Raw genomic sequence first — 13,142 nt, 5'->3', positions numbered from 1 at the left:
GTTTTAATGATTTAGAGCTAATATGTTAAAATTAAACTTACTGGGCTCTTACCCTGGCATCAGGATTGTCATCAAATTGTGTTCTAATAAATGTATCAAAAGAATCCAAGTAGTTTTCAGTTAGATTTCCACCCAAAGACCATAAATAACAGAATACAAAAGTCTGACATAGTATCGTGTTCAGTTTTGTTTGTTCCTAAAAGAACACAGAGAAAGAACTTTAATATTTTTGGTTAACACACAAAAAATCCTAAATTGCAAAGGCAAAAGATTTTGGGGGTGTGTGTATGTAGACTCATGCATTTTTAAAAGGCAGATTGTTTCTTACATTTCATTGGATGGTTCACAAAGTGATGTTTTACAGTAGTAGAAATTTAGATACTCTGACTAGAAAGTGGATGGCAAGGAGTGTCGGAAAAGAAGTCTCAAGGTTGTTTTTCAACTGACCAATATAACTTTATTTGTGCCTGCATGAAGGTATTTAAGCAGCTGCTGATAGACACATATTAGAAATATGTTATAAACTGTAAGGGAATTTAAACATTGAGTATAAGAGTAAACTATAGGCTCTCTAACATTTTTTCCAATGTTTAGATTCTATTAATCTATTCACAGTCACTAGCCCCCTGAAAAATTAACTTGAAAATCAAACTATCATATTGCAGAAAATTTGGAGTTATTTATTTGCAAAGGAGCTATACAATAATCTCATTTTCTAGCTTTATAGCAGCAATAAAACCCTTCATACCATTGTCAAATTAATTCCATCTTTCCCAAATATCAAAGACTCTAATAAGCAACAGAGTGTAGTAACTTTGCTAATGTCCACTTGTGGGATGGCTTGGCTGCATTTTTTATTGATAAAATTTAAACCATCATCGACATAACGTTGGAAAAGGTTCAATATATATTCTTGGGTTTCCTCATTCAGCTGAAAATAAAACAAATAATATTTTAGTGAGACCATATGAAATATGTAATAAAGTTTAGAAATGGGTTGGTTCACATTTTTATATTGCAATATATTTTGTGACTTTTAAACTAAGGGGTATGTATATAATAAGGAAAAATAAATAAAATATTAAAAAATCTCCTATGACTTGGGACACATGGGAAGATTTGGGGTGGCTGATGATGTCTTACATCTAGATCTGGTAATAGATACACAGGGGTTTATTTTATAAGCATTTGTTAAATTGTCAATATGTATTTCATCCAGTCTTCTATATTGATATCTCTAACAATTAGAACCAATGAAAAAAAAGTACCACAAAAGAAGGCATTAAAAATATCTATGTAAGGTAGTTGAAATAACTTTCAAAGATTTTTAAAAGAATGTAGCCCCTTTCACCATTCTTGTTCAACACTGTACTGCAAGTCTAAGCTAATGCAATAGGACAATGAAAGGAAATAAATGATATACATATTTGGAAGGAAGAAATAAAATTGTCTTTGTTCACAAATGACATGATTATCTGTGTAAATCCCAAAGAACTCACAAAAAATTCTGAAACTAATAAGCAGTTTTAGCGAGTTTGCAGTATAGAAGGTTAACATACAGAAGTCAATTACTTTCCTAAACACCAGCAGTGAGCAACTGGAATTTTAAATGAAAAATAAAATATGATTTATATTTTATCTAAGTATTTATTTTTACATCTAAAAATAAAATACTTAGTATAATTCTAACAAAATACATATAAAATCTTTATGAGGAAAACTATAAGACTCTGATAAAGAAACCAAAGAAGATCTAAATAAATGGAGAGAGATTACATGTGCATGTATATGAAGTCCCAATATTAAGATGTCAGTTTTTTCTAACTTGATCTAGATAGATTCAATGCAATCTATATCAAAACACCAACAAATTACTTTGTGGATATTAAACTGATTCAAAATTTATATGGAGAGGCAAAAGGCCCAAAGTAGTCAACATAATATTAAAGAACAAAGTTGGAGAACTGACACTACCCAACTTAAAGACTTAATATAGAACTACAGGAATCAGCATAGTGTGGTACTGGCAAAAGAATAGACAAAAAGGTCAATGGAACAGAATTGAGACCTCAGAAATAGACCCATACAAATATGTCAATTAAATTTTGACAAAGGAGCAAAGGCAGTTAAAAAAAGAAAGAATAGTGTTTTCAACAAATGGTGCTGGAATAGCTGTACATCCACATGCAAAAAAAGTGAATCTAAATAATGGTATTACATCTTTCATAAAAATTAAAATGGATCATAGACCTAATGAAAAACTATATAGCAAAACTATAAAACTTCTGGAAGATAACAGAATAGAAAATTTAGGTGACCTTAGGTTTAGAAATGAGTTTTTAGATACTACACCAAAAACACAGTCCATGAAGGAAAAATTGATAAACTGTTCTTCATTAAAACTAAAAACTTGTGAAAGATATTGATTGTTAAAAGAATGAAAAAGACAAGCCAGATTGTGAGAAAAATCTTTGCAAAACACATATCTGATAAAGGACTTATATCCTAAATATATATATTTAAAAAACTCTTAAAACTCAACCATAAGAAAACAAACAACCCAATAAGAAATGGGCAAAATGTCCTGCCAAGATGGAGGCATAGGTGGATACACTTCATTTTCTTGCACAACCAAAAGAAGGATAACAACCAATTTAAAAACAAAAAACAACCAGAACTGCCAGCAAATTGAAATGTATGGAAGTCCAACAATGAAGGAGTTAAAGAAGAAACATTCATCCTGACTGATAGGAGGAGTGGAGAGGACACACGGCAAGGCGACAGCTGGTGGACTGGTATATCCCATATTTGCATGCAGATTAGCCGGGAGAAACAACTGGGGAGCAAGACAGATGGTGCAACCTGGGTTCCAGAGTGGGAAGCTAAAGCCTTGAAACCTCTGGCTGTAAAAACCTGTGGGGGTTGCAGTGGCAAGAGAAACTCCCAGTCTCACAGGAGGGTCAGTTAGAGGGGCCCGCAGGATCCTAGAACGTATACAAAACCACCCCAGGGAATCAGCACCTAAAAGGGCACAATCCAACTGTGGGTAGTGAGGGAAGTGACAGAAAGTAGGGCGAGACCCAAGCAAGTGGCATTGTTCCCTCTCTGACCTCTCCCTCACATACAGGCCCACCACACTCATAAGTGATTTTCCCCACCCTGGTGAATACCTAAGGCTCGGCCCCTTACAATGTAACAGGTGTGCCAAGACAAAGAAATATGGCCCAAATGAACAGATCAAAACTCCAGAAAAAGAACTAAGTGATGAGGAGATAGCCAACTTATCAGATGCAGAGTTCAAAACACTGGAAATCAGGATGCTCACATAAATGATTGAGTATCATCGCAAAATAGAGGAAGAAGTGAAGGCTATGTAAAGTGAAATAAAGAAAAATATACAAAGAATCAACAGTGAAAGAAAGGAAACCAGGATTCAAATCAAAGATTTGGAAAAGAAGGAAGAAATAAACATTGAACTGGAACAAAATGAAGAAACAAGAATTCAAAAAAATGAGGAGAGGCTTAGGGACCTCTGGGACATCTTGAAATGCTCCAACATCTGAATCATAGGTGTGCCAAAAGGAGAATAAGAAGAGCAAGAAATTGAAAACTTATTTGAAAAAAATAATGAAGGAAAACTTCCCCAATCTGGTGAAGGAACTAGATATGCAAGTCCAAGAGGCTCAGAGAGTCCCAAAGAAGTTGGACCAAAGGAGAAACACACCAAGACACATCATAATTAAGTCACCCAAGATTAAGGATAAAGAGAGAATCTTAAAAGTGGCAACAGTAAAGGAGTTATCTTCAAAGGAATTTCCATAAGACTATCAGCCGATTTCTCAAAAGAAACCTTACAGGCAAGAAGGGACTGGAAAGAAGTATTCAAAGTCATGAAAAGCAAGGACCTACATCCAAGATTGCTCTATCCAGCAAAGCTATTATTTAGAATGAAAGAGCAGACAAAGTGCTTCCCAAATAAGGTAAAGTTAAAGGACTTCATCATCACCAAGCCCTTAGTATATGAAATGTTAAAGGGACTTATCTAAGAAAAAGAAGGTCAAAACTATAAACAGTAAAATGACAACAAACTCACAACTATCAACAACTAAACCTAAACCTAAACCTAAAACAAAAACAAAAATGAAAACAAAAACAAACACAAACTAAGCAAACAACTAGAATAGGAACAGAGTCACAGAAATGGAGATCACATGGAGGGTTATCAGCGGGGAGGGGGAAGGGGAAGAATGAGGGGAAAAAGGTACAAGGAATAAGAAGCATAATTGGTAGGCACAAAATAGACAGGGGGAGGTGAAGAATAGTATAGGAAATGGAGAAGCCAAAGAATTTATAAATACAACCCATGGAAATGAACCAAGGGGGAGAATGCTGGAGGGAGGGAAGATGCAGGGTGGAGGGGGAGAAAGGGGAGAAAAAAATGAAGCAACTGTAAGAGCATAATCAATAAAATATACTTAAAAAATTTGAACAGACACTTCACCAAGGAAGATATACAAATGACAAATAAGCATTTGAAAAGTTGCTCAATATTATATATTAGAGAATTGAACATTAAAATAACGAGATATGACTACACACTTATTTAACATCTACTAAAACACCAATATCTCCGCCCCCTCCGCTGGTGAGGATGTGGAGTGACAAGAACACCCATTCATTGCTGGTGTGAATACAAAATGATAAAGACTTTGAAAGACAGCCTGCAGTTTCTTACAAAGCTAAACATAGTTCTACAATATGACCCAGAAATCACACTTCTAGGTATTTACCAAAATGAGTTGAAAACTTAAGTCTACACAAAAGCCCGAACATGGATGTGTATAGGAAATTTTCTTTGGCTTTAATTTTTTCCAGTTTATTGAAAAAATAATTGACATACATCACTGTATTAGTTTAAGTTGTACAGCATGATGGTTTGATTTACATATACACTTGATCCTTGAACAACATGGGGGTTGGGCTGCCAATGCCCACATAGCTGAAGATTCACATATCACTTTTGACTATAGAGTTGACCCTTTGTATCGATGAATTCAACCAACTGTGGGTCAAAACCATTTTCAGTTGGTCATTAGGAATGGGAAAATGTTACTGATCTACATTTGGTTGAATCCCCTAAATGCAAAACCCATGGATACGAAGGGGCAACTGTATTTACTCAAAAAAATCCATATACATTGTGTAAGTGGACCTGCACAGTTCAAACCTGTGTTGTTTGAGGGTTAACTGTATCATGAAATGATTACCACAATGGGTTTGGTTAACATCTATCATTTCATATATATACAATAAAAAATAAAATAACTTTTAGGATCTACTCTCCTAAAATTTTCCTATATGTTATACAGTGGTATAAACTAAAGTCATTCATAATTGCCAAAACTTGGAAGCAATTGACATGTCCTTTAGTAGGTGAATGGATGAACTTGGTAAATCTATACAACATAAAATTATTCCATGATAAAAAGAAATGAGCTATCAAGCCACAGAAAGACATGGAGGAAACTTAAATGCGTATTACTAAATGAAAAAGTGACATACAATATGATTCTAACTACATGGTATTCTGGAAAAGGCAAAACTATAGAGACAGTAAGAGAACAATAGTTCTTAAGGGTTGAGGAAGAGTGAATGGACGAAGTGGAGCACAGATTATTAAGGTAGTGAAACTATTCTGTATGATACTATAGTGGTTGATACATGACATTATGTATTTGTAAAACCCATAGGATTATACAACACAAAGAGTAAATCCTAATTCAAACTATAGACTTTAGATAATGTGTCAATGCATCATTATTGATAATGTATCAATAACATATTAATATTGACCCACAAATAATGTATCAATATCAATATCAATGATGTATTGATATTGATTGATCAATTTTAACAAATATACCACAGCAATGCAAGATGTTAATAATAGGAGAAACTCTGTTTGGAGGAGAGGGAGAGTACGAGGAACTTTTGTATTTTGTTAAAATTTTCTGTATACCTAAAACTGTTCTAAGTAATAAAGTCTATAAAATTTTAAAAAGTGAATTAGGGAAGGTTTAAAATCTTATGGTAGTAGCCATGATAAATTCCCAATTCTGTAAAGTACTTTCTTTAATAAGGTACTCTGAAACTAGACCATGGTATTGTTAAAATGTTGATGCCTAAGAATAAGGAAAACGATAGTTTTCTAATTCATTTTTGGACAGGGAGAGGCAAAAAGAAGATGGCTTTTTGTAGAGGGGGCTGTGATGGGGCAAAATATTTCAAAATATGGCTTGTTAAATTAAGGTAAAGAGAAATTCTATTTTAGAATGGAGAGGGTACAGGAGTTAATATGGAACTGAGCTGTTGTGAATAATAAAAAGCTTTCCTACACCACGGGTCAAATGGCACTTCTGAGGTTAGAGTATGTCGGGGGTCATGAACCTATGACTGAGTGGGAAGTAAACTGTTTTTCTCTTCTCTCTGGCTCTCAGAGGTATTGTGGTTTCCTAAAATCTAAAAATTATGACAGGTACCTGGATTGAAATGTCTTTTATTTTTTTCATTGTGATCCCTCTCATTATCCCAAGCCTTCTGTAGTCTTTTTAAATGCCCCAGTCTCTTCTAGCTGTGTTTGAAAGGAGTCAAGGAAGTGGCCTGTGGTTGTCCTTGAGAGGAACCAGTCTGGGGAGAAGCCAGGCAGAGCAGGCAGGAACCAGAGTGACTAGGTAGGCTGGCAGGCTGAGGTAATAAATAATGAGGACAGATTTGGGGAATATATAAACATTTCTGGAGCGTTCCCTCAATCAAGCACAATGAAGCCTCATCTTATCACAGTGTGGGTGCTCAAGGGAAGTGTGAGCCCTGGAAAACAGACGTTGGGGAGCATCTGGTTGCACTTACTTTTTTAGAAATACCGTTCATCCAGGTTTTAACATAAGGCATCCATTTCAGTTCCTCAGGATCCACAAACACCATTCCACAGCGACTGACAGTTGCAGGAGAGGCAACCTTTAGGTCTTGCACCTAAAATTGAAGAAAGTTGAACATTGAAGGAGCAGTAATAAAGAAGACAGTGGGAGAGCTGTAAGTAATTAGGAACAGAGATGGAAAGTTAAATGAAGCATAAGGTGAAAAAAAAACACCCATTAGTATAGGAAGATACTGCCAACTCCCTATAGGAGGGATTAGGTATTTCTTTTTCCTTCTCTTTTCTCTTCTTTCCTATTTTATTCTGGTACCAACACCTAGCCTAATTTCAAGCATAGAGCAGGCATTCAATCAATGCTTGATGAATGAATACAATGAGGATATTATCTTCCATAATATTTTGTCACTGTATTTGGTCCATATTGCTCTTTCAATCCCTTCACCAGATATACCTATCACAGTGGGATAATTTATTTAAGTACAATTTTTTTTAACTTAGAAAGCATTTCATATTATGTAAATTCATCTATATATACTAAATACCTCAGAAGGAAATGAAACAAGTTCTAGGGAAGCCAGAATTTGTTGTATTTCCTGTTTATAGAGAGTCAAGAATGTTTGAGAGACTTTGGGTGTCAGGATGGACAATACATTACAGACAATTTAGTAAGAATTTAGTACATAAACAAAACACCATGGTAGGCCTTACAGATAGCACTGATATATCAGTGTGAGAAAAAGTAACTATGATGGTATGCCAATCTAACAAATGATTTCTTCACTCTACACTACAGCATAAATATTTACCTCAAAAAGCATGTGGATTTGAGGTGTGAGTTTAATCCTCTCACTGTTAGCCAGGCAAAGCATCTTGTTATCATCCAACACTGTATTCATATTTTCAATCCAAAGAGCATCCACTGGCCCATCACTGATTATCCACTTATGGTCTTCAGAAGGATCGTTCACAGCTGCTCGGACACTTAATGCCATCAAACCATCTTTCCACTCCAAGGTTATGCTATTTACTTCACCATATAATTCACCCATTGTAATTGATTTAGGATTAAGAATGTATGTTTTAACTGGTTGGTAAAAAGGATTGTCTACACCAAGTTTTTGCAAATTCCCTAAAGTTTCTGCTAGTATTCGGTAGACTGTGGTCTTGCCACCTCCAGTTGGCCCAACTAACATGACTCCATGCCTTACTAGCATAGTTTCATAGAATTGTATCACTTTTTTAACCATACATGTCTCAGGCTGAAGGTTCTGTCTATTCATGACATCTATAATTGTTGACTGCAATATACCATAATCATGTTCTGGAATTTGGACTCCAGGAAAAAGGTCAGATATGATTCCACTGAAATAACAAAAATAAAATCAATTAAGAATCACCAGTCATTAAGTTTTCTCCATATTTGTTACAATTAATTGATTAAACATTAAAATAACTCTTTTTTCTCATTGATCTTTGTTCCTAAATATGCACAGTACTAGTATATGCTACATGTTATACCAGAATCCATCATTTCTCTGATACTGTGTTTGATTCTGTTTGTTTCTTGTACTGTAGATCAATGTTCTTAAGTGTACTGGAAGCCTCCTGAGGTAAGAAACATATCTGTTATGTTTATGTACTGTCCACAGTACATAGCACAGTACCAAGGTGATGAATCTATTGTTTTATTATTAATAGTATATTTTAAATTCAATTTTTCCCAAATGCATTTATGTGTGCTTATAACTGTATATAGATACTCAGAAAACTAAGATGAAAATAAAAATTAAAAACTAGTACAAGGTAAAAGAGGGAGTAAAGGAAAAATCAACTTTCTGTGGGAAACCATTAATAAGGGGTATTTCTATGGGTAAAAAATAAGTTAAATCCCTACCTCACACTATGCACACAAATGCACTTGAGACACAGTAAAGGTCTTAATGTAAAATGACAACAAAGGTATTATATGAAAATATAAGAGATGAATTTGGCACCACTGTGATAAAAAGGTCCTTCTAAGAAAGAAAAGAAAACTACAACTGTAAAAAAATGTCGATAAAGTGAAAAAATAAAAACAAGTGAAAAAAAAGACTTCTGTGAAATAAAAGACTTTATATACATACTTAAAGAATGAATGATGGAGAAATATTTCCAATTTTTATACCAGATAGAGTTTATGAGTTCCTAAAAATCAATACATAAAAGAGCAAAATGGAAAAATGTTTTTAGAATAATAAATATACATGACTAATGAACACAAGAAATGACAATAATAATTAAAGAAATGCATGCGTTAAAGACTTTTGGTTCCTCTTTAAAACATTCAGAGGGAAATGGGCAATTTTACAAAACCATTTATATAAATGTAAAATGACTGTAGAGGACATCTTGATAGGATATCTAAATTAAAAAATGCCCATCACCCTATGACCTAGTGAATTTACTTCCTAGAATCTCAATTATAGAAATATCATAAATGCACAAACATATATGTATAGGGATTTTCATCATTGTATCTTACCAAAAGGGAGTAGAGGCACATTCTGGGAAACACAAGCACTATTAGAAGACAAAGGCAGAGGGAATCCCTGGCTTAGTCATAAATGGAAGTCCCCAATGATAGATGTGCACCAGGGGTCATGGATAACCAGCCCAGATCAGAGCAGAACACAGCTCCAAAGAGACAAATTCAATACAATATTTTGTTTAATTGAAAGGAGTTTTTTTGTTTGTTTGTTTTTATGAGGCACCCTCTGGGAGAATTTGGACATAAATTAATGTTAGATTTATAAAAAAGTAGATAAAAGGTTAAAAAATGAGAACTAAAATGACAAATGTAGGGAAATAAGAAACTAGGTAATATAATAACCAGGGAAATATTGCTCAGCGGTGGATAACATTTATATAGCTATGATTTATTGAAATCCTAGTTATTTAGCTCATTATATTGTGATATGACTGTACAGGGATGGTGGGTAAAGGAGAAGAGTTGCATTTTCCAGTTAATAATTTAATAGATAATAACAAAAACTAAAAGATAAAGAAATGGAAAAAACATGGGACTGAAATATATGGAGGGAAATAGCAAAATGAATGAATGAATGAATGAACCAAGGAAGATGATTTGACTTTGGAAAGTTGGTGAAGGGCAGGGAACTGTTGTTTTTCATGAGACTAATTTATGATGCTTTTATTTTGAAAACTACTACATGTATGTCTTAGATAAACATAAAACTAAATAAAAGTAGAAATAAATAGATAAAATCAATCACATTTATGTTAAGCCCAAATCCGATTCTTGGAAGGTGGGAAATTTCTTAGATCAGGAAATTATAACCAAATGCTAATTTGCATAGCACAGAGCCTGATGATCAATATTTTGCCAATAATAATTAAAGAAATGCATGCATTAAAAACCCAAATAATTGGATGGATGCTAAAATGTTAGTGCCTTTATTTTAAACACATGTATTTTAAAATGTAATAAGTATCTCTAGAAAGGATGAGAAAGTCATTATCTTGCTAGAGACAGACATGTTTGTGGATAAGACTACCCTTTACCTCTGCATGGTAGCTGTGCTTTGCTCTGGAACATCTAGGAATTTACCTGAACAGAACAGCATCATCTGTTAGGAACTTTGGCAGGTTGGAGTCCCGCAAAGCTCTTATCAACACCACATCTTCATTTAGGTCTGGGTTCTCTCTTTTTAAAGACCTAAAGTTAAAAGAATAATTCAGATGACACTGAGGGAACATAATATTGAATGTGAGTTTCCAAACCCAGGGGTCAGGGATTCCATGCACAGAAAGCTGTGTGGAGGGCGCCCACTGCAGCTCCTGCTGGAAGGGGAGGATCCTGCTCTCTTCATTCTGAGTGTCCATCTCCAGCAGAGCATGCGCAGAAGGCAGATACTGGCTATATAGTCTTAATTTATAGGCATCCCTGAAGCCATGATGGTGATGTACATCCCTGTGACTTTCTTTTATCTCAACCCAGAACACCCTGCTTTTCTCCTGTGCTGGCCCTTATTTCCCCTTCAGAACCCAACCCAATTACTCTCTCCTCCAGAAAGTTCCTCCATCCCTCAGGGGAAACCTTGGGCACAGCGCTATGGTTGCCCTCACTACATAGTACCCTAGATGACTGCTCATTTGTCTGCCCCATCCACTGGTCTGTAGTTGTGTTCTTTGCGTGTACATGAATCTGAACTCCATATTCCTTCTCCTTATGTGTCAATCCTGTTAAGAGAAGAAATACTGTATCTGGAGGTTAAAAAAAAGAAGAGAGGATATAGAAGGGTAGAAATATTTATGCAAAACCCAGGGATAGAGGAGCCAGGCGGAAGGGCCCCTGGGTGTGCAGAGCCCAGACCAGCAAGCCTGAGAGGGAGGACTAGAGAGGAGACACATTTCCTCAGAGACTGTGGACAAGCCCTGGATTCCAGAGGCAGGAGTTTCAAGAAGGTGTGAAGGGAGAAGTTGGGGCCTGAAAAGAGAAAAGGCTCATGTTTTACTAGCAACTAGAAAGCAGCTTTCAGTCTTAGATACAGTAAAGACAGAAGTAAAGTCTTGAACAAAGGCCTGGACTGAAAACAGAAGGACGAAACTGACACTTTCCAAATGCTCAGGCTTTGTCAGGTGACAGGCATGACTTAACTGCTGTATATGCACAGAAAGCTGTATGCCTCTTAAGCCTACTCATCAATCTTATGTTGGCAAAGGCTTTTGCTCACCAAAACCCAATGTGTGTGTTAAGTTCAGGGGAAATGAAAGTGAGCCAAAGCCTAGTCTAGATTCAGGTTCAGGCTGGGAGCAACTAGGTTGGGTCTCAGAGTGGAGATCTGACATGGGATGAGGGGAGATGCTCCATTTCAGTGCGGAATGGAGCAGCAAGATGAGAATGATGACTATAGCGGCAGCTAACATTTATTAATCACTTAGTATATTACTTTAAGAGCTGCTTGTGAATTACCTGTTTAACACATTTGGATTACATGTTTTGCAATTTCACTGTTGACCATCCTAGTTTCTTACCCAGCCATAACCAGTACAGATTTTACAGCTCTCATGCCGAAGTCATAGTGATCTTGCTGAGAGAGCTGTTCACTGCAAAGCTTATACATCTGAGTCATTTTTCTTGCTAATGTTTTACTGGATTCAAATCCTTCAGAGTACAGAATTACCTAGAAAAAGTATAATGTGATGTTTATTACATTGACAAAAATATATTAGCATAGCACCAATGTATTCAAAATTTCCTTTAGGCATTACAGCTCCCCAAGTTGTTATATCATTTAACATTAAGAGATGTAAACATTGAAGAGAAAAGTGTTTTCTGTGCCACATGGAGGTGGAAGGTGGGATATTATATGGGACGCCTGACCACCGATTCTGCTTTCTTTTTGTAGTGACATCTGATTAAAAGTGTAGAGAGCCCACTGCTTGAAAATGTTCACATCCTGGAGGTGGGATGGTGTTATTAGGCCTGAGTACAAAAGCAAGATTTGAGCTTCTCACATCTGACAGTGTCAGTGACAGCAGTGTGCTCCCTGTAGTCTCCCCGGGAGCCAAAGGGTGCTACACGAAGATTTGCAAGCTCTCCCCTGCTATGCAGGCTACCTCGTCTCTCACAAGGCTCTGCATCCTTGGTTAATGAATCCACAATAGCGTGGGTGGGTGTGGACCTTTCCTCCAATCCATAGCCTGCTCGAATCACTGCAGGCGGCCTCAGAATTGGGGTTTGAAATGATGCAGAGATTTCTGCCTGCTGTTTTCTTTGCTCTGTCACTACCTGTTAGTACAGAGCTCTGCATACTGCAGGTGATTAAGAACATTGACCGATGACAGACCCTGACTCATTCAATCTGTAACAGTGGGAATAGCACTCAGTAGACCTGATTTTTAAATTTCTTCAATTAATTACTGAGTTATATAACACTACAATGAAACATGAGATGTGAACAAAAAGATGGACCGAGTTCTAAACCTGGTCTTCTTATCAGCTTTGGAGAGTGAGCACAAGTCATTTATTGTCTCTGTCCAGAGAGGGTCTAGAGTGAAGACACCACCTGCCTTAACAGCCTGCCATCACGCCGTGACCAAAGGAGGTCCTGGAGAACCCACGAGATGTGCAAGCATTGTACTAGTAAAAATTGTAATTTTTCTAATGATAGGATTTGGCATGGATTATCCCATTCATAGGTAATTA

General features: G+C 36.0%; 1 protein-coding gene across 1 annotated transcript in view; it reads right to left on the bottom strand.

Annotated features, from left to right (window-relative positions):
* The window catches only part of DNAH6 (dynein axonemal heavy chain 6), a 273,527-nt gene that overhangs the window by 154,184 nt on the left and 106,201 nt on the right, over positions 1–13,142 (bottom strand). Inside the window, exons 31-36 of the mRNA XM_054577633.1 lie at positions 11,969–12,117; positions 10,542–10,649; positions 7,741–8,296; positions 6,907–7,029; positions 749–931; positions 53–196 (exon numbers count right to left, since the gene is read on the bottom strand). Of these exons, the coding sequence (XP_054433608.1) occupies positions 53–196; positions 749–931; positions 6,907–7,029; positions 7,741–8,296; positions 10,542–10,649; positions 11,969–12,117 (1,263 nt within the window). The remainder of the gene's footprint in view (positions 1–52; positions 197–748; positions 932–6,906; positions 7,030–7,740; positions 8,297–10,541; positions 10,650–11,968; positions 12,118–13,142) is intronic.

This window comes from Pteronotus mesoamericanus, unplaced genomic scaffold, assembly GCF_021234165.1.
Source record: "Pteronotus mesoamericanus isolate MK-2021 breed Mesoamerican mustached bat unplaced genomic scaffold, CSHL_Meso_final contig_44, whole genome shotgun sequence".
NCBI classification, from domain to species: Eukaryota; Metazoa; Chordata; class Mammalia; order Chiroptera; family Mormoopidae; genus Pteronotus; species Pteronotus mesoamericanus.
The sequence above is the reverse complement of the archived record's forward strand: the minus strand, read 5'-3'. Positions and strand labels throughout refer to the sequence as shown.